General features: G+C 35.9%; 1 protein-coding gene across 4 annotated transcripts in view; it reads right to left on the reverse strand.

Annotated features, from left to right (window-relative positions):
- Positions 1-525: 525 nt before the first annotated feature.
- The window catches only part of LOC103696717 (pre-rRNA-processing TSR1-like protein), a 31,523-nt gene continuing 7,954 nt past the window's right edge, over positions 526-24,094 (reverse strand). For 2 of the 4 annotated variants that reach the window (XM_039118819.3, XM_088712736.1), the window contains exons 5-22: positions 19,422-19,553; positions 17,872-17,922; positions 17,630-17,773; positions 17,406-17,528; positions 17,190-17,267; positions 16,305-16,397; positions 16,106-16,228; positions 13,146-13,229; positions 10,255-10,353; positions 9,952-10,149; positions 9,292-9,367; positions 6,875-6,978; positions 6,509-6,768; positions 3,161-3,247; positions 2,811-3,038; positions 1,266-1,344; positions 1,109-1,172; positions 526-993 (exon numbers count right to left, since the gene is read on the reverse strand). In XM_039118819.3, the coding sequence (XP_038974747.1) occupies positions 884-993; positions 1,109-1,172; positions 1,266-1,344; positions 2,811-3,038; positions 3,161-3,247; positions 6,509-6,768; positions 6,875-6,978; positions 9,292-9,367; positions 9,952-10,149; positions 10,255-10,353; positions 13,146-13,229; positions 16,106-16,228; positions 16,305-16,397; positions 17,190-17,267; positions 17,406-17,528; positions 17,630-17,773; positions 17,872-17,922; positions 19,422-19,553 (2,133 nt within the window). In that variant the 3' untranslated portion in view covers positions 526-883. Of the gene's footprint in view, positions 994-1,108; positions 1,173-1,265; positions 1,345-2,810; positions 3,039-3,160; positions 3,248-6,508; positions 6,769-6,874; positions 6,979-9,291; positions 9,368-9,951; positions 10,150-10,254; positions 10,354-13,145; positions 13,230-16,105; positions 16,229-16,304; positions 16,398-17,189; positions 17,268-17,405; positions 17,529-17,629; positions 17,774-17,871; positions 17,923-19,421; positions 19,554-22,442; positions 22,587-24,094 lie in introns of those variants that run through there. The other 2 variants (XM_088712738.2, XM_088712737.2) reach the window with 2 other exon arrangements.

Here is a 24,094-nt window from a genome sequence, read left to right on the forward strand (position 1 = left end):
AATTTTTCCTTTTTTTCTCTCTTTATTTAGCTAGACAACAAATGCCAAAATGTGCCATGTTTAATACTTTTCGAGGTTAATATTGTCCTCGGATTTTTTTCTGCAGCATCATCATAATCTCCAAGGTTTTGATAATTTTAGTCCACACATCCGGACCGACCCCAGTAAAGCCTGTAAGGTCCTACCCTCGGTGAGGCATATATTCAAAGACCCTCAGCCTTGATACTCTGCCAAACCGCAGTGGATTTAAATGACAAATCTTAATTTCATGGCTTCCTTTTGACTGATGTTATCATGAGCTAACATATATCAACGATTCAATGGTGAGATATCACATTGCGTACGACTCCAAACACGAATGGGCACAGGGATGCTGATTTTTCCCCTTACCATCTATGAAGTTATTCACCTGAATCAGCGTGACCCAAAATAAAGCAAAATAAAGAAACAGTACTAAAAAATCTTAACTATTTTAGAAAAAAGCCATCAAGACACCCAAGACCAGAATTATTCCAGGTACAAAAATACGGCCAAAAAATAAATATATTTGATAAATATAATGAATGTAACGAGAGTTTGACACAAAAATCATCTGACATTTTCAGCATCAGCACCAATGCCAACACCAAGTAGCCAAGTTCATGATCGCTATACTTCTCACAAATCATGGGCGGATATTAAGGCACAAAACCGGATGAGAAAGTCACATAGCCGAAAGGAGGTCGACAATCTTCGAGCATCATATCAAATTTCAAACAAAAATCATCAGAAGTATCTGTACAGAAGACCAGGTTGCAGTTGCTACCATCGGATAAAAGCTAATATCTGAACCAACGCTTCATTCCCAGTGAGAGGCGAGAGTGACGGACGCCACCGTACTGTCTCATAACGGGAAAAGTTGTTCTGGCCACTTAGGATATGCACGTTTATACAAGCTCATGCATACAGTGTCATGCTGTTGAATCACACCATTAAAGACGCATTTCATAGCTCCTAGAAAAAAAAAAAAAAAAAAGAAACACTGCACATTATTCTTTTTTTTTGTTGGGGTAACAGTGCGCACTTAAAACTTGAGGTTTATCGTTGCAGCTAATTGAAAGCACCCTACCGTGAGTACCAACAGGTTCCTTTATCCGACCATGGCAACCACATTTGGTCCAGACATCTACAGGCTGTAGAAATTTGAAAAATATATTAAAATGGTCTCACTTTGAAACACCAGTCAAAACACCATGCTATTAAACTGAGAGCAATATTTCACTTGCCTTGAACCATCTGACATCATCAGGATTGTGAAACATAAAACGCACAGTGGCCTTCTTCTTTGACACTCTTTGGGGGTAACTGCAACAACAAAAAGAAGCAAAACACCTTAACTTGCAACAAAGCCATAACGAAAATGAGATCAATGGACAAAATGCAGAAGCATACAAAATGAAGATTTTAGGGGTTGCTAATTATACTTTACTATTTTGTGACCATTTGCTCATATTGCACACGCAAGAGAAAAAAATTGAAAATGCAAAGCAAGGACATCACTTTCAGTTTATACAAAAGTGAATTTTTGCTCTTCAAAGTACAATCTGAATCCTAAAAGACACGGAAATCATGCCTTCGAAAAATGAACAAACCCCTCCATATGAAGGAGGTTTGACGGTTCAAATCTTGGCTGCATAATTTCTCATGTATTTAGCCTGGATAATTCTAACAGGCGGTACTCCTGTCGTTATTCCCATAAAGGATCCAGCACCATTTCCAAGGTTTTATAATGTGGTGCATGCAGCTACATAAGCAAATGTGGCCCCCTGATTGCACAGAATCATCTATATATAGTTAGAGTTGTCATACTGCATATGGGCCAAAAAAGCAGTCCACTACGAACTGTCCAGCAGCATTGCAGGTTTAAGCTAATGGTTAGGTTGGACATGTCTTTCAGGTAGCTAGATACATGGATAAATAATGTTATCGTTATTAACATATTATAACTATTGATATTAGATATTAAGAACTAACAAGCACTGATTAATAGTTATCATTGTTAGTATTGCTACTATTTATGCAAAAGAAGAAAAAAAAAAGATTACTATTGTTGCCTTATTTGTATTATGTTTATCTTTTAACAGTAAAAAAATACTACCTGCATATGCACCTGCACTTTGACCTGATTACTGCATATGCCCTATTTGGTCACTAGACTGCATGCACATCACAGCCACTTTTTATAAGATTGACCATTCCGTTAGTTCAGTTTGGCTAAATACTTATGAATATATGGTAATAAGAAAACCTCACTCCATCAGTTTGACATTGTCTAGGTGCTCACGGAAACATGATTAAAAGCTGATTATTCACTGATAAAAAGAATTGGTGAACCATAACAGGGTACCATGAACAATAAACAGATTGGCAAGCTTTATGAGTTATGCGCTAGCAAGAAAGGAAGGGGGAAGGGGGAAAAACCTTTGAGCCCATTCATGTAAATATCAATTTATTTCTGGCTAAACTTGTTTCGAAGAATAATAATTTCAAAACCTAGTTGTTTTGATCCAGGATTAATTTGTCTAGGATATCTATAGGAGGATACCATTTTTCTTGGAATCAAATTGATGACTAATATATCAGAATGACTATATTTGTTTATCTTGACATCAATATAACATTCACATCATAAAAACATATATATAGTGATCTCAAGATCTAAGAGACCCTTATTCCTCAAATGTATCAGGACAGCAGTTTATCCTGCATGAATAAAAAGTACACATCATAGTTCATAAGTACATAAATACTAAAGGGAGAGTAAGAATTACCCGGTTAATATAATTTTTTTAAGAATTATCCTGTCTGGCTCCACACTTCTTAATGAACCAGTGGCGGCAATAGAAGGTGCCTCTCCATGCCTATTCTTCAGGACAATTAGAGGCAGCGGAGGAAAACATATAGGAGCATAAACCGAAGCTATGGAAAAGCGTCCTGGGTGTAGAAACCTTTCCATCTTATGCTTATCAGAGTTTATATTATCAGAAGAAAATAATGGCCTGTCGAAAAGAACATTTGGCAGATTTTTTTCAACTCAAGAACAGTTACCTTTAAATGCTAAAAGGATCTAACATCATAAATAATAAACCTGGATTATAAAAAAGCGATATCAGTAGAATACCTTGCAAAGAACTGGCGGAACCCAACATGGAAAATGAACATCTCTTTGGATTTTATAGGAGCATCATATGAGTCATGCTTCTTTATGCTGCATTATATACAAAAAAAATTGTTATAAAATAATGTGCAAACATGAAAATTTAGGCTGCAGTTTATCCATGCAAAAGTCTATGGAAGTACAGGGAGGAAAACAATTAGCCCGCAGATTGAGGAAAAAGATATTCTAGAAAATGATTCCACGAAATTGATGATGTCAAAAACCAGATATAAATACGAAAATTGAAGGCAGAGACTAATATAAGGAAGTTCAGGTTTCTAAATTGGAAGAATAGATCTCCCTATGGACAGGTTCCTGAAGTCAAATGCCCCAAAGCTTAGGTTAAATAAATATTAAATCATAAATATGTTCATGAAAAATGGCTTGTTATAAATGATAGGAATGTCTGTAAACTTCAAACAAGATACAACAAAAACATGTATCTGGAGGTTTTCATTGAATACAATCATGGCTTGAAACAAAAATTTTGCAAGACAACTACAAGACACTATTTTATGGACAAAAATGTTCAGCAACCAGCTGGCCAAGAAGCAACAATAAGTAACAACAAGAATGTCAGAGGTTGATTGTGAACCAACCTGGAAAAGTAACCTGAGTTGAACAGGCTCTGGGTCACAACATATTGTTTGATTTGGGTTCAGGTCATACTTCCCAGTGTGCAATATTGACAAGACATGATCCAAGCCATGACTACATTATCCGATTCAAGAAGCCAGCTAATGTATTGAAAGAAGAATACTAATTTGAAACAAACCCTACTCATAAAATTGGAAATTATAATATATTGATCTTTATTCTTGGAGTAACGCCAAATGCATATGTGCTTATAAGCAAGGAAAAGATAGAAACGTATTGGCAATTAAAAAGAATAGCTACCAAAAGCACGAGACACTCACCACTGCAGGGTATGGGGAATGTTAGATGAACAGAGTCTTACTGCCACATGCTGAGGGTTATTTCTATGTGTCGAACCCATGACACCTGGGCCACAATGGAGCAACTTTACCCATGCACCAAGACTCACCCTCAAACCTATTGGCAATAACATAGCCAAAAGTCTTTTTGCCACCTTCCCTTGACTCCCCATTCTCCTGAAGTATCAACCCTGGTCGTTTGAGTTCAACAAGGACCATCTCCAGCAAGAAAACAGCTCCCCTCCCTCTATCCTATTTCCCACAAGGCATAAGCCCAGTGCCTCATCTCCATCAACCCCTCTCCTGTCTATCTTTACCAAACGCCACTACCTTACAACTTTCAAGTCATGCATGTTGGAATGGGTCAAAGGGGTTAACTAGTTTGAGAGTTCACGGTTGGGCAAACTTTACATGTTGGCAAGTCAAGAATGAACAAGCATTTACCTTATCTAACTAGTAGCCTCCACCTACCAGATATCATTCCTAGGTGGACAGTGGTAAACAAATAATAGCAGATTGGAAGAAGCACCAACAGTGAATGGATGAAAACTGAGATAGTCTGGACACACAAAACATAGACATCTTAGTTAGGTTCACAGATTGAAAATTAGGGAAAGACAAAAGAACACTCAGATGAGGACAATGTAGTATGGAACTATGAATTAAACAGAGTTTTTCATTTTGGAAGAAATGACCCAGGATAGGATTTAGAGGAACATAGTGAAATTATGGTTCATGAACACACACAGAGAGACGGAGAGAGAGATGCATAGGTACATAATTACGTGAAGAGATTACAAAGTAAACCAAAAAAATGTTTTTACATATATTAGAAAACTTATTTTAGTGTAATGTGGCCTGTTAATAAATTACAGATTTTTCATACAAATCATACAATAGTCTAAGTTGACTATCCAGAAAATCCCAATAATTTAAGTAGTTAATGCAATAAAGATCTCTAAGAAATGAAGTATCACTGAAGTGTGAAATAAACGAGTCAAAGTGATGAAGTTAATAGGTGCAACTTACATGATTGAATGACAATCAAAAAGTGGTCGCCACCACAATCAACCCACTTAATCCACCTATACCAGATCTGTCCCAGGGTATACCCTAAACCAAACTTATCCCACAAGATATTGCAAAACTGATTCACCTATACCTGGTAGGCCACTCAGGCACCCTCAAGATGGCTAGCGCAGATTTAAGGACTACTAAGGCAGTTGGACCCTCAGCAATGTACTCAATGGTCTGCCTAAGCCTTTGGACCACTAAACCACCTTTAATATACTGTCCCAAAGCTGAGTTGTCAGGAATCAGGATAGACTCGTTTGTTGTGATAATGCTACAACATCGACAGGATTGGCTATGACTCACCTACCAACCAACATGAAACCAAACCTAGATAAGCGGGTTTAGGTTTGGCATAAAAGGGTTCAAGTTGGAAACAGGTCGACCCGACTTAACCCATTTAGGTTTAAAGTCCCGACCCAACTAACCTAATTCAACCAATTTAATAATTGGGTTGAGTTAACACAGTTATGACCCAACCCGTTTAAGCCTTATTTAACCCATTTGAGCAGTTTAAGACTCGTTCAACATGATCCAACTTGTTTATTAAACGAGTTATGCTGTGGGTCAAGTCACCTATTGAATGAAAAGTTGGGATTTGATTTTGGATTTTTGACCCATTTAATAAATAGGTAGGGTTTGGGTTGACAGGTATCCAACCTGACCCTTATCTCGACCAGGCCTCACCAATTGTCACCTCCCTAAGTATTCAGAAGTGACATTAGTAAATCATTATAAATGCCACTACCTCTGAGATTGAGCAACTAACCAAATATCCACTTGGCATGGCAAGGCACAAGGTTAGAAAACAAAATGGCAAGGCAGCCACTTGGCACTTTGATTAGATTTGGACTAAATAAAAATTATTGCATGATAAGTTGCCATATCTGTTACATTTAACTAAAACCTTAAAAGGGTTGACGCACTTTTTTTGCTACCTTCCGAGCATTACAAAGAACCAACATCTACACTCCAAAGAAAACTCTTAACCCCTTCCAATCAACATACATATTATAACTTAGATCCCATCTACAACTGAAGGGGACTGAAGTAATTGAAGAACTCTCCCCCTCAACCTTGCTCCAAGTGTGAAATCACTTTCTAGGTAGCATCTTTAGCATCAACTTAGAATGAGAACAAAATAATAGAGCAACAAGATAGGGAAAAATTAATATTTATTAAAGCATCAAGACAAACATATACAAGATGCCCATTGGCACCATACAATATACATATTAAACAGTCCTGTGTAATAACAAATTGTTCAGAGGATATGAATTTAAAAAGAACGCTGGACCAAGAATACCTGAAGTGAAGGACAGACATCTTCATCTCATGTTGCAGAAGCCCACTTGAAACCACAGGCAACTTTTTTGAAAGGAGGCATAACTTAGTGGCAACATCAATAGGCACATCTTTTACATGGAGTCTCACATATGTTCCTACTGGTGCACGGTCATTCATGCTCCCTGGATCAATATCAAGAACTTTTGCAAGGACATGTTTTTGTGTTCTTGTAAAATTATCAAAAGCAAAAATTCTAGCATATTCTGGTGGCAAAGATTCCTGCCATGGATAAGTTATAAAAAAATAAAAAACACCCAATGAAGTCATTGCATGTAAAAGGCACAAAAGTATTCTACTTGAGATATTAGTTAATTATGGTACCCACTTTAGGATCCCATGTAGAGGTCCTAAAAGACTTAAGTCCTCTGTATTTAGCAAATCGCCTTTTAGCTGGAACATCTATTGGTGTATCCACTTCGTCTGGAAAATCTGGAAATCACAGAAAGTAGTTATATAGCAGTTCAAGGCAAAACTTCAGAATTTTCAAAACGGAAGACTTCCAGAATTTGGCATCCATTAAAAAAAAAAAAAAGCATTACCAGCTTAATAAAAACATAAACCTATATAATAGTTATGAGATAAAACAATATTCTTACATCAACCATACAAAGTTTGTGCTAATTGCATAAAAGTTTTTGTAAAATCCATCCACAGAAAATAACTAAACATTCTAGAAATGAAATAGAAGTTATTCTCAGATTGATGATCATAAGATGGTCAACAATAGGGATTTATTAACCATGGAGAAGTCTACTACTTATGCCTAAGTATACATATGCTTAACTTTTCTTTTACCAGTAATATAAAGCTCAGCCTAGTCAACAATAGATATTACTATTACATAGAAATTGGAGACATAAAAAATGAGGACCCCAACCATGATTTTACATGCTGATTGATGAATTACGTAATAGCAAATTTCTCAAATTACGAAAAAAAAATAAAAGAAACCATTAAACATCAAGCAGATTATAGATTGATCGTTAATTAATTCTAACCTTAGCAGTCCAACTACTAAACACTTAAGCAAATAGCGCTGGAAGGACAATGTAAAACTAGAGTAGGCCCTGTAAAAAATTAAACTCGAATAGCAGCAAATTAAAGCCAAAATCAAGCCGAGTGGGGGTTTTCCTAAGCATCTGACGACAAGTTCTCAGGTCCAATGGGTTTTAAAAGGAAGAAAGAAGAGAAAGGAGTGACTGCACTACACTTAATTATTTATCCTAACCTCTTCTTCTTCCCTTCCCTCTCTCTTAAACTCTCTTGTTTCCCCTTCTCTTCACTTTAAGCTGCTTATATCTATACATGTTACCCTCTCCACTTCCCTTCTTTTTAATATAAGATACACTAACAGCTTTTTTCAGCAAGAAACTGAGAAACAAAACAGATTTGATCTTGTGACTTTGTCCCTTCAGGTACAACCTTCAAGCTGCCCTTACTTCACCCTGCGGCTACATAAGCAATTCTAATTTGTTTTCAGGCCCTATTTATTTTTTTTAAGATGAAGGTTTTCTCATTGTAATAGAAATCAAAACATAGGATTGTGATAGGGGGCAACCTGAAGAAGGAAAGAAAAGGATGAATACCAGTCTTAAGACAAGACAAAGAGGGGGAAATGCAATGAAGAGGGATGTCAGAGGATGAGAGAGCAAGCACAGACAGCTTGGGAAAAAGAAAGATGAAGGACCACCTCCAAAGTGTCACATAAACCACAAAATTAATGACGCCAAAGTATGATTCCAAGACGTCTCTAGATGCCTAAAGAGGACAGTGGGCTCCATACTATGATAATATTAATAAATGAAAACCAAAATGCATCATCATAACTCATTTTCTTGGAATAACTAATGTCACTATATTTTATGTCAGTCATGTCATCTTGAGCATAAATTCAGCAAGGATCATTATGTCTTCCATACTTGGACATCATCATTTTAGAAACTCCTAGCAATCACAACAACTTCGTAGGAAGTTTTCTAAACAATTATTAACACTTTCATCAGATGTGCCTTCCATTTCCATCTGAATTATTCGACCGCCAATTACATTTACATGGACACCTCCTATCTGCTATTTGTCCATCAGTTTAGATCACTAAATAACTTTAAGCCTCTGAAGCAATCGCAGCTATTAAGATGTGTCAATAAATTTTTCTATAAAATTATTGAAGGTCGATAGTCTTCTTGTCATACCAAAAGAAGGGGATTTATCTCATGGTATACAATACTAGACCAAACTGCTCGGTTCGGTCAGTATCGTACCATACTGACCATGAACCAGAACAATTTGTGATCCTGGCACAAAATGGGGCACGAATTTTCAGTTCCAATCCTTACCGAGCAAAACCGCTCAAAATCAAGCAGTTTCGGGCAGCTCAGCGCAGCAAGGGCATGGTTCAGACCTGATTGAGCCCTTCCCCTAAATAATTGACGGTTCAACTCCGTACAAATCAATACAATACGGTATGGTACCCGTACAGTACTATGTTGGTCAGCCACCAGCACATGGTCCTGTATCAGCACTACGAACCTTGATTTGCATCTCCTCAATGAAATTTTAGTAGTTAAATTTCTTGTTTCTATGAACATTACATTAGACAATACCTTGTTTCTATGATCCTTGTTTCTATGCAACTTTGTTTAAGAATGCAATTCTTTAATCAAAAACTACCACTACTTTTGCTTCATTTTGTGCTTCAAATTGCTATCATAAAAAACAAATCAGAATTAACGGCAAAATAACCTTCATCTTCAGCATTTGCATCTTTAATCTTCTTGATCTCTGCCTCTATCTGCTCCTTTGTCAGGTTCTCATCATCCTGCAATTGCATTTTTTATGTTATTTTGAGAATTGATTTTGTAAATGAATAAGGAGAACATCTAAAAGAAACATGCTATTGTGAACAGAACACCATATCTAAAAGAAACATGTTATTGTGAACTTATATATTATAAACTGAACATATATACCACAGAAGAGAATATGACCTGTATAATCTGCAGAAGCATTGTACTATTACATTGTTCAGGACAAAGTAAAGGGAAGCCACAATGCATGCACAACTGACAAGCCATGCTAAAGAAAATAGACATGAAAACTTAAAGGCAGATAACAATATTCTGAAGACCTGCGAGACCCCACAAGACTGGAAATGACATATGAAGACAGACTTGCTTATGCACATCCTACAATAACTGGTATCAAAATATCAGCCTAAAACCTGTAGTTATTCTGACTTAAGATACTTAAAAAATAAGACAAAAGAGACACAGAACATACAGCCAGCAAATCTCAGCATTTAAAAAATATTTACAAGAAACAGGAACAAATAGACAACAAAGAGCAACACTGGGTAATAATTAACATATTACACCAGCAAACAGTGATAATGTAAAAACTCACAGCCATCTCAGTATCAGCCTCTGTTGCTTCATCAAAATTTTCCATAAAATTTGAATTCTCATCTATATCTGAACGATCATATTTTTCCTCTACTAAGTTATCTTTCTGCCCATTCTGCCCATCCAGCACCATCCCATCACCTTCTTCTTCACTGCTTCCTGAATCCTCATTGTCTGTGTCTTCCACAATCCAAGCAGCCTGTAGATATAATGGAAGAAGAACTTACTTGTAGTTTATTACAGGCCCCGTTCTCTAAGGAATATTAGTGGAAAAAATTCAAAAATAATATGAGGGGAGAAAGACCTGGTAGTCTGAGGTACCCCGAGGGATTTTCTTTCTGATTAGTTTTCTCTCTTTATTGTTTGCATCAGCTTCGGCCATTTCTGCTTCTGTTGGCCACGTCTGAATCAAATATAAACTACATTGTTAATAGAAGTTATTAAATGAAGAAAAAAAACTACTCATCTGATAAGAAAGCATTACGAGTAACAAAATTTTGCTTGATACTTTTTAAGAGTGATTTGCCCTAGATCATCAGAGTGATGCATTACATAATATATCCACTTTTTGGCAAACCACAAAATGTGTCATGAACCACAAAATCCTTCAAAGTAACCCAGGAACAAATACAGATAAGATTACACAAACCAAGAGGGGTTTCTTGTGGGTTACAAGTAATGTGTAGGATGTTTCACCTACATGACTGTGTAGATTAAGAATGGGCCCACTGAAGCGCTTTAGATTAAATGCCAGAGTACATAATCCACATAGTTGAAAACCAATGCTCCAGTAAATTGTTAATTCTACAATGTTTGGAGAAGATCCAAACACTACCATCCTCTATGCATTTGTCTCAGTCATTGCACGAGTATAGGGCAACCTATAGAATTGACCAGAGTTCAATATATGGAGAATATTATAAGGCCAGAGAGTGTCCACCAGTAGTCCATTTAATGCAAGAACTGCTGTAGTTGTCGCAACTCACAAGTGGCTGCTTGGACACCCACAGGCCCAAACCACCTAGGGGAAGCCTGCCCTGGCAGCCCATTGGGTGAGTGAGAGCCAAGTTTCTAGATAATCACAAGGGCCAGTGGGCTCTGCTTGAGCGGCCTTTCTTCCCAAGGCACAAGCCCAGCCCAGAACACATCACTGGCCAGACTCAATGTAAGACTGAGACCTGAGTCAAATTCACATGCCTGTCTAGTCAAACTTTTCCAAGCCCACTTGGTCAAATAAAAATACAAATAAAAGAGGGCATCATAGGGCAAGTGATAGTCTAGGCTGGATGTCCAACCCCCTCATCAAGCTCGAACAGAAGGCAGCAATGTTTTGCCATCCCCCCACCCCCACCCTCAGTCGACGATGGTAATGAAGCTGGGACAGAAGACTTACCTGCAGCCAACAGGACATGAATGGAGCTAGGGCTGTGAGAAGCTTAGGAGTTATTACCAGAAAACAAGGTCAAGGTATGTTCCTTCCTCTCTTTATATAGATCTTCTCTCTCTTCCTCTCCATTTTCTTTTTTCTTTGTTGTTGACTTATTGTTAAACCCTAAGAAGTGTTAGTTCAAGCCTCTAAAAGAGGGCTATTTTCCTTTTTCCCCTTTTGTCAACCACGCTCTGTTAATGCTCACAGAGCCTCATTTTCTCACACTTTTCTTGAGCTTAATATAACTCAGGCTGTCTTATTCTTTAACTTCTTGCAGTTCAGAAAAAGCTTAAAAATTCTGCAGTCTTTAATATTTGAAGTCCTTTTTTCTTGTGCTTTGCTTTTTTGTTACAATGACCAAATTATAATTCTGTGACATTTTACACTTAAAATGTTTTTTTTTAGGGAAAAGAAGAATTAATTTGTTTCATTTTTCTATTTGTGCTCTAATTTGAAAAACCTAGAACTGTTTTCTAATATTTTTCTACTGTCTTTCCCTTTTTATCCTCTGTTTCCATTTTCTTCTCAGTACTCATAAGTAGTAATATCATACTTCTTCAATAATAATAATAACATACTAAATTACTAGCACAGTAACATTACATCGTTGCACTTATTAAGAATGATGTCTTCTGCTTGTATAATTGATATGACTCTTAATACTGCCAATATTTTTTTTTCTTTTATCCATTGCTAGTCTTTCTGGAACTAGACATCTTCTCCTCAAGAAGTGTGAAAAGGGTCACAGCCAAGTCGAGGGACCCAGCACAGAAGTTTGTAATCTTGCCACTCATGAGGGATAAGAATTGCATCAATGACTTATGTTGTAATTATTAGAATGAAGGATCAAGCAACATTCAGTTGGAGATTATGGTAATCCAAAGAATTGTACGAAGGTGAATCCAGAAATATCAAATGAAAATCATGGAGCACACTCGAGTCATCTGATATGCATAGCTTCTTGAAAGCAATGCAAGATTTAATTAATAATTGAAATACACTATGAATTTTGTACAAAACCTGTCACCTGGGCAGTTGAGCAAAATCCTATGCTTTTGTGCATAGGAGAATATTCTGTTGTATAATAAAATATTGATTCTGTAAATTGCATAATGTATGATTCTAGTACGATATAGCTAATGAAGTTCAATAAAACTCAAATTTAAGGCCAGAGGGATGTAAATGCAATGTTATTATCAATTATAAATATAACTACAGATAACTTTATACTTCAACTATTAAATGAGTATCCCAGTCTTGATTATACATCCTAGGATATTCTAGTTTATAAACATTGCATGTTTTTTGGGAAAACAACATGGAATTAGGTTTTCAGTCATTCTTTGGTAGTAATTATGTTCAAGACTCTCAGTCTGACTATGTTCTAGAACCTGTCAAGAGGTCTAATCATTCCAGACTTGTATCTCTCTGGACCTACTCCGCAGGGTCAAATGCATACCCCAGGCCTAGGACTATTGGCTAGGCTATAAGAGGGCTTGCAGTCATGTAGCTATTTGAAATTATGGGAACTGTCTGCCCACATCATCAGCATATTCTCAAATAGCAGTATGACAGCGTGCTAATAGGCACACTGAAAATTAAAAGATACCAAAATTTTCATTCATGTACTATGAATAAAAATATTTTGGCCAGAACTGCTTTAGTAGCATAAAAAATTTATAATTTACATAATTTCAGTCAAATTCAGGAAGCATATATGCCTATACAAACTAAGGGAACAAAAATTTAAGAATACTTTAACCAACCTGTTCCCCAGCCAAAGGATCTGGTACATTTTCAGCAAGCAAAGATTCCTGATTCAAGGGGTCTGGAAGCAACGTGTTGATAACCTGCAGATTTTTCCAAGAAACACATAAACTGAGTATTTTGTTATAAATAGAAAGATCCAATTGGCAAATATTTTGTTAATTCTTTTTGAAATTTATAAATCAGAAGAGGTGCCAGTGACCACAAATTTGAACAAGAAGCATACAAGATGAAATAAGATTTTTAAAAAGCAAATTATATTCAAGAGAAATAGGTTAATAAGGCTAATTATATTCAACAGAAATAAGTTAATAATGCTACTTGCCACAAAATCTGTTATCATTTTGCATAACTAATAATATTCTAAATTTTTAATTTCATGTAAAGAGTCATATTTACCTATTAACTGTTTCAGTGTTGACTAGGCATAAGTAGATAATTCAGATTGAACTTCGAAGCAAGGAGTTAATTGTGTTTTGTCACATAAGGATGGTAAATTTGATTGCATTGCTCTTTTGCAAAGATACTACCTATTTCTTCCTGTCTCTTGTATTGATAAGTTATGCTACCACTGTTAATATCATTTATATGTAACATTATATGATAGCTGCAAGAGAGTTAGGGTCATTGAGAAAAATATATAAAAGGAGCACACTTCTCCACAAGACTCTTCTTGCTTAATAATGGGATTAGTGGAGCAGATTATCTATACAAAAAATTATCAGCATGAATCTAGAAAGAAGAGATTTATGCTGGTGCAGTTGCAAGCAACAAGGTATCTCACAATCTACCATTGAAGAAAATTTTGCCTACTAAAAGCTGAAATCAAATTGAAAGTTGCATGAGCGAAATGCCAAATATGTTACAAGAATCTCAGTCTTCCATGATGGAATTCTGAGTGTCAATTTTTAAATTAACTTTTTACACACTTCCTAGGATTTCATAAGTGAAAGCTTTCTAAACATGCATGACTGCCCAACATGATAGCCAACTGTCTAAGGCTCGTAATTCACTTCCAGATTTAATTATCACTGTCCTAAACAAGGTTCACCGTACCGGTACCGAACTCCGTACCGGTGCCGCACTAACATAGACGTACCGAGTGTCGGTACGGTATGGTACGCGGTACTCTAGGCGTACCGACACTGGCATACCGATACCGGTATCCATCGGTACGGGTACGGTATGCCCGGTACCGACCGGTACAGCATACCATAGTCCTAAATGATAATATTTAAAAGATACAGCATTGTCTCTGATAGCAGCTTCATGCCTTCCTTGATTGATTCATTTTATCTGTCGAGCAACAGCAGCCAATACAGCATCACTTTCAGCTATAGATCTCATAAACACTTCAGTGGTTGGCATTTCCCCCCCTTCACATCTTAAGGCATATCATTCATGTTTCACTTATCTTGACTATAATATTATAATTTAACCAATTTTAGCCGGGCGTTCCTGCCTTTAAATTGTAATACGATCTTCTTAATCCTTCATGACAGCCTAATTAGTAGTTGCATCAAATCCATCTTGAACGCAAGATAATAAAGGATAGCATGGTGTGTGATCAAAGTACTATTTTAGCCCTCATGATTTCAAATGCAAAATAATAACTTTCCCATATAGCATTTTTGTAACTCATCTGACAGATTCCGCACTGAGCATTTTATTTTTCCAGTTAAATGTAACTGAAGAAAGTAATCGTGAAAATTTTGGAAATAGCATGTGCTTGATGGTGACAGCTTCCAGCATGTTGTTCTCAAAGCTCTTCCATTTTGAAAAAATAAATATTAGATCTACGTGTAGAAGGCAAACAAAGTATGTCACAAATGGTAGTTACTGCAACAAGTTAAGAGAACAACACTTGAGATATAGAAACATGCACTCCAATGAATTAAAGGGTTTATGAAGTTTAAGATTCAAACCTCCCATACATATTATGTGAAGAAGATACAGACCTACTCTTGGATCTTAGTGCTCAATGGAGCAAAAAGACACTTAGAAGGGAGACACTCAATTAATATGATGCCCATCAAGAAGTCAATAAATCCATCCCCAATGATACCCCACCAAACACCCCCCCCCCCCCCTCTCTCTTTGCATGCACATGTGCGCAGAGGGGAATAATGGAAAAGAAAACTCAAAACAGAATGGCACTTCTATTGAGAATCAATCAAGGACAGTTGTCCACAACCAAACTCTGCCACCACAAGAAAGCACCTTTGAAACTGATCCATTCTTTGAACTAGGATACAATTACACTAATGCACAAATTAATCCATTCTGAAAGCTAACCAAGTTGATTTTTTGAAACTTGAAGCTTATTGAAATAAAAGGGGACAAAGTTAACCTAAACAATTGACAACTAGCATTAAAGCATTTTGCAAAGAAAATGATCCAGGAGTTTATTCGTTACAATCAGTAAACAGAAGATTGGTCCTAATAAATGTGCAATGTCCTCGAGATAATGTAATCGTATCAGCATAGATCAGATATGTTTCAGTGTAGGGAAGAATGGCCCTAATAAATCTGTAACCTCGAACTGGTTGACAAAGTGAAACCATATGTTCAACAAGAACAGTAAAAACAGATTAGAAATCTTCAATTGTTACTTCCAATATTCAAAAACAAAAACAACTGCTAATCAAGCCCAGCTCGGTTGGTGAAGAGCCTACCAAATTTAGAATTCTAAACTAGAAAAATCAATCTGACAGGGTCCAGATAGAAATGATAATATGAAACATATGATTATAATTGTGACTGGCATGACTGAAAAGATATATATATATCATGTAAGAAGAATAAGGTCATCAAGGAACCAACAAAACCAGGATGAGAAGATAGGCTAACCAAGATATAAAGACAGAAAGTAATCATCTATGTTTATGAAATTTTAGCACCATAACAACAAAGCCTTGCAGAACATCAGCCTTGCATAAGACAACTTAAAATCTGGTACCTGTATACCATGTCCGTCTTCTGAATCCATTGAATTACAACCTTTCCGTTCATTAAGAGGATATGGATCTTTAAGAACATCTATCTTGCTTAACTGAAAGTCCCCTGCCCCTGCAACATGAATCTAATTTCGAGAAAGGATGTAAACACATAGGTGCTAAGACAGTAAAGAAAGAGATGTTGAACAATAACAAACTTACCACTTGATTCGCAGAAAGACTGTGAGCACGTACATAGCCAGAAAGAAGCAAAGTGCATTTTCCAGGGTTGCCATAATCAGGCTCCAATTGAACCTGATAAGCATGGGTCACATGACTAATAGACATATATAGCATATCAATGATGCAGAAAGTATATTCTTTGAATTCATTCTCTTAAAATTACGTGTCAACAAGCTAGCAACATCAAACATACTTGTGTTCTATTCAAAGTGTAAGTTACTGGAAGCAATATTTGCAGTACCGTCACAAAATGCCCCATACAGGACATTACCGTACCATACCGGCCAAGTGTCATATGTCAAAACAACCTCCATACCGGGCATACCAACAATGTACCAACATGGTACTAGTACAGGTCCAGAATTGAGATTGTGAACCTTGACCGAAAGTTATACTGTAGAATATAAGAAGCTGCATACTGATTATGAATATGTTTTGAGTCTTTTCATGAAATTTAGACATTTTGTACTATTGCCTTTTTCTACTACTAAAATAATTCATGCAGATGTAATAGCATCAAAATAGCTAGCTATTAACAGATTAGACATATGATATACTTCATGCAATTTGATGCTTTCACCCTCGACAAAATGGTCGCAGAGTCAAACATGCATTCTGCAGGATATTCCTACAGCACTACTTCCACCTTTCACATCTCATCTTATGATTCAGTCAAGTCCACAACCATAACTGTGAATATCTAGCTTCATTCCAAATAATTTACCCTTCCCTATGTCTTTCTGATAATGGGTTATATCCTCGAACAGTACGAGCTACTATTCAGTTTATGTAATATAAATTACACAAGTCAATCTAACAATAAAAAAAAATCCCTGCTGGTCATTTAGATGCACTAGCACCTACCTCTTGAGACATAAGGTAAGATCGCTGGTTTCTCCAATGAGGAGATGAAAGGTGTTGCTCCTTGAAAAGCCACATGAACTGCATAAGGAGAGAGTACAAAAAACTTACATGTTCGAGTCCAGACTGAGTGAAAAATAAAGAGAACAACAGATACATGTGTAAAGTTTTCCATATCCATCAAATCAAAGTAGCAGTTAATAAATCTGTAGACATTACCTTATGCAAATCCTCCTTGGTATCTGCAGGATAAAACCTACAATCCTCAGGCAACTCAGAAGAAAGACAAGAAACGGCCATCTTCTTCAATTCTTGTTTCCTTTTCATGTCCAAGGGAAGATCCTATGCACATCAAAAATGCATGAGGTTTACCATTTGAGTGTCGAATAAAAACAAGGAAAAATCTTCCTGCAGATGAACAGCCCATATAACTAAATACTGACCTGAATTAGGACAGCAGTACTAGGTAAACCAATGGCTCTGAGGACAGAAAGGCATTGAATTCCAAATGCATCAATTAAGCCACTGGATTCGCATCCATCGGTAAAGGAGTTTGCCGATACTACAAAAGCTATCAGATCAGCAACCTATGCAGAGAGAATTTCAAATAAATCACCTTATATCCAGACCTTCAAAATGAACCAAGAAAGCATCCCATATTTACAATCATAGAGATGTCAGATACCTTTGCCATTTCCATGCATGTTAATAGATCTCCATGTGGTGCTTCGAATACCTTCACAAATTTTAAAAATATAATAAATATATATATATATATATATCAGAAATATTTTATCACATCTTGGGTACTAATGGCATGGCAGTCCATAATAGTAACTAGTTATCAACACAACATGTAAAGAAACATGGAATTTTAATGAAGGGGGGAATAGGAATATACATCACTATAGAAGAATAGACTCCCGTACGTCTCATAGCGTCCATTGTTTCTCTTTTAGATTGTTCACTGAATTAAAATTCGTATATATAACAAGGATTTTAATGGTCAAACTACTAGGATAATTCTTGAAATGATTCTAGTTACCAAACAAAGAAAGGATTCAGCAAATTACAATAACTAGTAGAACATAACTAAAGCATCATGACAAGTTCCAGTTCACACCAGAGTTGGAAAGTTGGTAGAGCATCCACTTAAGTGAAAAAATTGGAGAAAGAAATGGTATCACAGACAAAAAGATAATGAAGAACTCCTTTTATACTAATTGACTTATTGGTGCCCTTGCAAAGAAAGTATATGCTGGAAAGTGTCATTCCTATTCTTTGTAAGAAATGCACTTTTACTTGAATTAGTGACCCCAACAATTGCATTCTTGTTTGATCAAATCAAATACACTTTTAGAACCATACAACTCTGAATTTTGCAAACAAAGACAGAAAATTAATAAATGTGTCGTTATGCACCCATCTCCATTTACATCCTATCAGTTGAAATTGTATGGGTGTCAAACAACAGGGACAGGCTCATGGACAAGAAAACAGCAGATTCATGGACAGCTAGTGTCCCAATTAATGAGCAACCAGAAAGACAAGGTTCTTCAATTGGTAAACTCAGCTTAGATACATAATTGAAATTCAAGGTTATCTTTAAATTGCTCGCAGATGATAGTACCAAATTAACTGCCACCAAAGCCATCCTAAAATATACTTAAGCAAGCCCCACATCTTCATTTAACTTTTCAAAATCTTAAACTACTACCTTGCCTAGTACTGAATCTGATCTTCAGTTTAGAAAGCAAGAGAAAAGGAAGTTTGTTAGAGGAAAATTTTCTTTTCCATTGTTTAGAAATGAAGATATATTCATGATAAAAATTTTGAAGACAAAGGACTATAAAGTTTCTCTAACCACCTTAAAGTTATTCAGTGCCAAAAGGTAGTGATTTTAGGTAAGAAAACCAAAAGTTCATTCTTCTCTGGAGATACCAGATAGCAACAAAAGTTTTAACCATCTCCAGCACAACCAAACAATAAAATTTTCTCCGCAACAGTTTATTTATTTTGTCAGTGCAATCAAACAACAAACAAATACCACTTTTATTTTCCTTTATTATCTCCTTTTCATTTTTTTTTTCTTTCGCTTACTAAGCAACCAAACAAAGCTTAAGATAAATGACAAGATACTCCAGCAGAACTCCAAGACTCCACAAGTTGTTAGTAATATAAACAGCGAAAATCATAGAATGTGCGAAATACATAATTTGCATATGTGGAACTCACCGTTGTTCTAAGTTTGTAAACAGGAGAAGCAACAGTGATTGAAATAGGTTTTGTATCCTCTCCCGAGGACAATGACCAAAGATCTCTGGCAAGTGAATTTAAGTTCGCCGATGAAGAAAGTCCAAAAAGAACCTGTGAGGAGCATTAAGTAAAATTACTTGCAATACAGAAAGGAAATGTCCAAAAATATAGAAAATCCAATCAGGGGTTCCCTGAATCATATAAAAATGCATAGAGGAGACACGAGATGGACTACAGTAACTACTAAACAAAGGTTTGTAAATCAGTTGTCAATAGTGCTAAAGGAACATTCTAAACAAGACCACAGTCCATATAACTTAAAGTTGCAGGAGAATAAATGATGAACATAACAACAAAAGACTACATAATTAGAAATGAGCACATATAACCAACACAGACTAACCCTAGATTAATTTTCTCGATTGGAAAGTTTGCCCATCAAGCACTTTTATATAAAAGCATATCAGGAAAATTTTCATGTGTATCTTTAAATATATCAACTAATTATGGTGTGCCATGCTACATTTTCACAACATAATGCTGATTCATTATATAATCGTAACTCACTACAAGCATGTCTGATTATAATGTAAGAAGCACAAATTAATAGATCTTTTTTAACAGACAACCCAGTTAGAAATATTTACATATAGGATATAGGCAATTCAGAGTTTTTTAAGAAAGGTTTGCCTTTATCAAAGAGAAGAGAACAGGAAAATTTGAGTTTTCAATTATCATTGTGCAGTTATACAATCTCTTCAAAAGGCCATCCAATAATGATATTTGCATCATGTGGTCTTTCATATGCATAATGGAAAAGAAACGGAAAATTTGCACATGCAGATATCCAGACACACATTAGGCATGCATATTTTCATATAAAGCATAAACATAATCAAATGAAAAACATGAGGCAAATGACATAAGTTTCACAGAAAAGTCTTAATTGTGTCCTTTTAATTCCAATGCCCTAGAAATATTAAAAGGAACTAATCACAGTCCTTTGGTGCTTTTTTGGGCTTACATGTAGTCATATTCCACAAGGCACAGACTTTAAAAGCCATGAGAAATTAGTTTTGACACATATGTGTTAAATTTAATAAAGTAATAACACCCTAGACAGAGCTCTCATTTTCACATAATTCAGAAAGTTACTGTTAATTGCAGAAAAATTAATAAAATAAAATATTACATTTGGGCCTAGACAAGTGCTAACTGTGAACCAATCAGTATATCCCTAATCTGTAATGCAACCAATATAAAGTAAAATTGACTTTCGTTCTAATATTTATCAGATCATGATGCAATCATAGTGACCACAATGATACCATATTCCCAGGCGATCCTGATATCATTGCTAAAAGCATTATCCCATATCAATTGCACTCACCAGAAGATCAAAAACGTGAAAATTCAAGAAATCGACAAAAAGAATTCATCTAAATGATGTGAAAATATTTTGGCAATTCGCTTGCAAGCATCCGGTTGTTTGGTCTATAAGATTCCTATTGATGCACTACTTTAAAGTTTGGTTCCTGTCACACTAATAGAGGTTTAACTAGGACTTTCAGAAGGTTCAGGATGTATCCATAGACCAATCAGTTGAGGCATCTAGGGTTAGATTTTATCCGTCTAGACCTCTTCAACTTAGGTGTTATACTGTATATTTGGGGGCATAAGAAACCATCTTCTCCTAGGGGATAAGCCACTATGCCCTCACTACGTATTCTCTAAAGGGTTGTATAGCAAAATATTGGCATCTTCTTTCCTATGACAAAATTTCTTCTCAACTGTTCAATGCCCTATTCTCATGGAGGACTTGTGGCAATATATTTTCCTCGGGTTGTACCTTATGCATAGTAAGTTTGACTTCAGGGAATAATTATTGACTTTGACTAAAATGACCTATATTTCAGGTGTTACTATTTTAGGATAATCATAGGATGCAGAGAGGACCAGCTAGAACTCTAGCAAAAAGAGGGGCAAAACTCAAGGCTATATAAAGTGGTTGCGGCATGCAAATGATCAAGGTACTGCATGACACAGCGGTATGCAAGTGCATATGTAGGATCTTATTTGGGTGGCATTTTAAAATATTAATAATTTAATAAAGCTCATAAGCTAGACTAAAAATAGATAGAAATCCGAAAAATATGTATAGATTCGAAAAAGGAAAATTTAACCACACACTTATCTAAGAGCCTACGTTAGTATAGTATGACATGTTAACCTTAAACAAAGCTACATTCCCTATGAAGTATGAACAATGTGCAAGTTCTAGGTAAGCTAATGCAATGAACAAATCTACGAATTATCAAATGAACTTTCAAGAAGCAAGCAACAAGGATGCATGACTTATAATTAAGTTTGAAGTTCTTATCTAATAAACAATTTATTTATAGTATTTACACCATTAATCTTAAAAACATGCTAAAAAAAATCAATCTTTTTCTTCAAGAAGTGGTTCATCATATAAATTGTTGTCATCACAATCTATATGCACTTAAGCTGCATGCGCAAGTCGCCTAGGCCTGCATAGGCTCCTGGTGGTTCATTATATGGCCTAGCCAATACATTGCTGTACCCAGGCCACATCTGCATATGCAGGTGCTTATGCAGCCTACCTAAACTACATTTTAACACACTGGAAATATAGTTGATAGTTAATTGATAGTTCATTGAATTTGATTCACAAAATGAGTTTTACTAAAGGACCCTATGTTAATTTTGTGGACGGAGGAAATGATGTTGATATTTGTCCATAAAAGTTAAAAGTGGCCATTAAAACTAGAATATGTGCACTACAAGCAAGCAAGGTTTGATCCTGAAACTTGAGGTCTATTCTACTACTGCAAACCACTTTATCACTCAATGTTCTGAATTCTGAGAAGAATTTAAAAGGACTACTACTCATGAGAGAATCTAAACTCACACTATCTATCACTATGAATAGTTCAACAATACAAGTTATCTCGATTTTCCAAGAAGATGGATCCATACCATGACAGAAGTGAATCCACACATGGTACGACTGCATGCCTAGCCCTCCCACAAGATAGGTGGAACCGGTACCCATGCACAGAAGTGCATGCCAAGCACCAGCATAGCATAAAACCTACCATGAGAGTATCAGGCTAACACAACACCTGCACATGGCACTTAAAACCTTGGTATACATGGAATTTTTATAAACCGACCATTTGTCATATTTTTTGAAGGCAAATGTGCCAACATTTCATTAAGGTGGATTTAGCCAATAAAACCGTCACATATGAATTATAAGCTAGCAAGTTGCTAGGTCACTTTATTTATTGCACCGCACTTTCTAAGTCTCTGTACAAGAATAACAGTTAACAAAAGCCACTACATATGAGAGAATCTAAAGGGAAAAGCATCATAATGACCTATATTATAGCTGCGTTATCACTCAACCTCACAGCAAGATTGTAATTTAAGAAGCGATTCAGCCTTAAAAGTTACATGTAAAAATGTCTAAATGTATCCATTTTTTAAGTATAAAAAATGAGAGTGCATAAAACTTCGAGTTCTAGAAAGATGCTGCTTTTCTTTGCCCATTATATTCGTTTCTAAACTGTAATCAGCAACCCACAAAAGTCATACTCCTTATAATTAGCAATATTTTACAGAGCGCTTCAGATACATATGGCCACCATCTAAAACCTTGCTATCTCAAAGTATAATGATGATAGCAACCTATTAGCTCAAGAAGTACTGATCCTAACATATTCTTCTCCTAATGATTCCTCAACAATGCTTATATAAATCAAGGGCCTTCAATTTGATTGCTTGATGTCAAATCTTTCAGAATGACTCCAAAGTTGAGCTTTCAATTTAGCTTCTTTCCTGAATAACTATAGTTTTCATTTATTCCATTACATGCTTATCTATTATATCATCCTATCATGCTATTTGAAATTCTATCTATTGCATCTTGTTTCTTTTCTAAATAAGGATATTTTGTTAAAATCATCCTCTATAAGGCTTGCCAATTACTTTGCTAGATTTCTCAATAACAAAATCATAGCCTATATTCCACAAATACCCCTTTATTTGCCTATAGAATGATTTTACAAAAAATCCAACAAAAATATTGATAATAATTGGTTCTAGGTCCAAAGCAACTACAACACTAAAGGAGAATCTACTCAATCAAGTTGTCCCATCTTACACTTAATCTTACAACTAGCTTCATAACCAAAAGGTCCAACAAAATTGCATATCTCGACTTTCCCTCCACATAGGGTGATTGGGAAGGGTAATAGACCATCCACAGGAAAACAGCTTGCGAGCCTCTTTCAACATCAACAGTATTCCTTTTTAAGGCTCCCTATAACATTGAAAATATTCTTCAAAGTTATGAGTAGAATAATATATTGGATGTTACTTAAGCAACTTACTTCCTAGCATAGAGATAGATTCAATCCAAGGAAGCCACATTGTCCAACAAGGGCTAATGTATATAGATTAATACTCGAGCATTACCTAAGCCAATAACTTGGTTAAATTATGTTGATATGAGGCATAAATAATAAGTATAGACAATAAGATATAATTAAGTTGTAAGATATAATATCTCCTGCCTCCACCCACGCCATTCGAGTCCTCATGTCCCCTCCTTATGGAGGAGGGAG

The sequence above is a fragment of the Phoenix dactylifera genome, chromosome 16 (assembly GCF_051530095.1).
Source record: "Phoenix dactylifera cultivar Ajwa chromosome 16, Ajwa_hap1_PhDact_Kaust_v1.1, whole genome shotgun sequence".
NCBI classification, from domain to species: domain Eukaryota; kingdom Viridiplantae; phylum Streptophyta; class Magnoliopsida; order Arecales; family Arecaceae; genus Phoenix; species Phoenix dactylifera.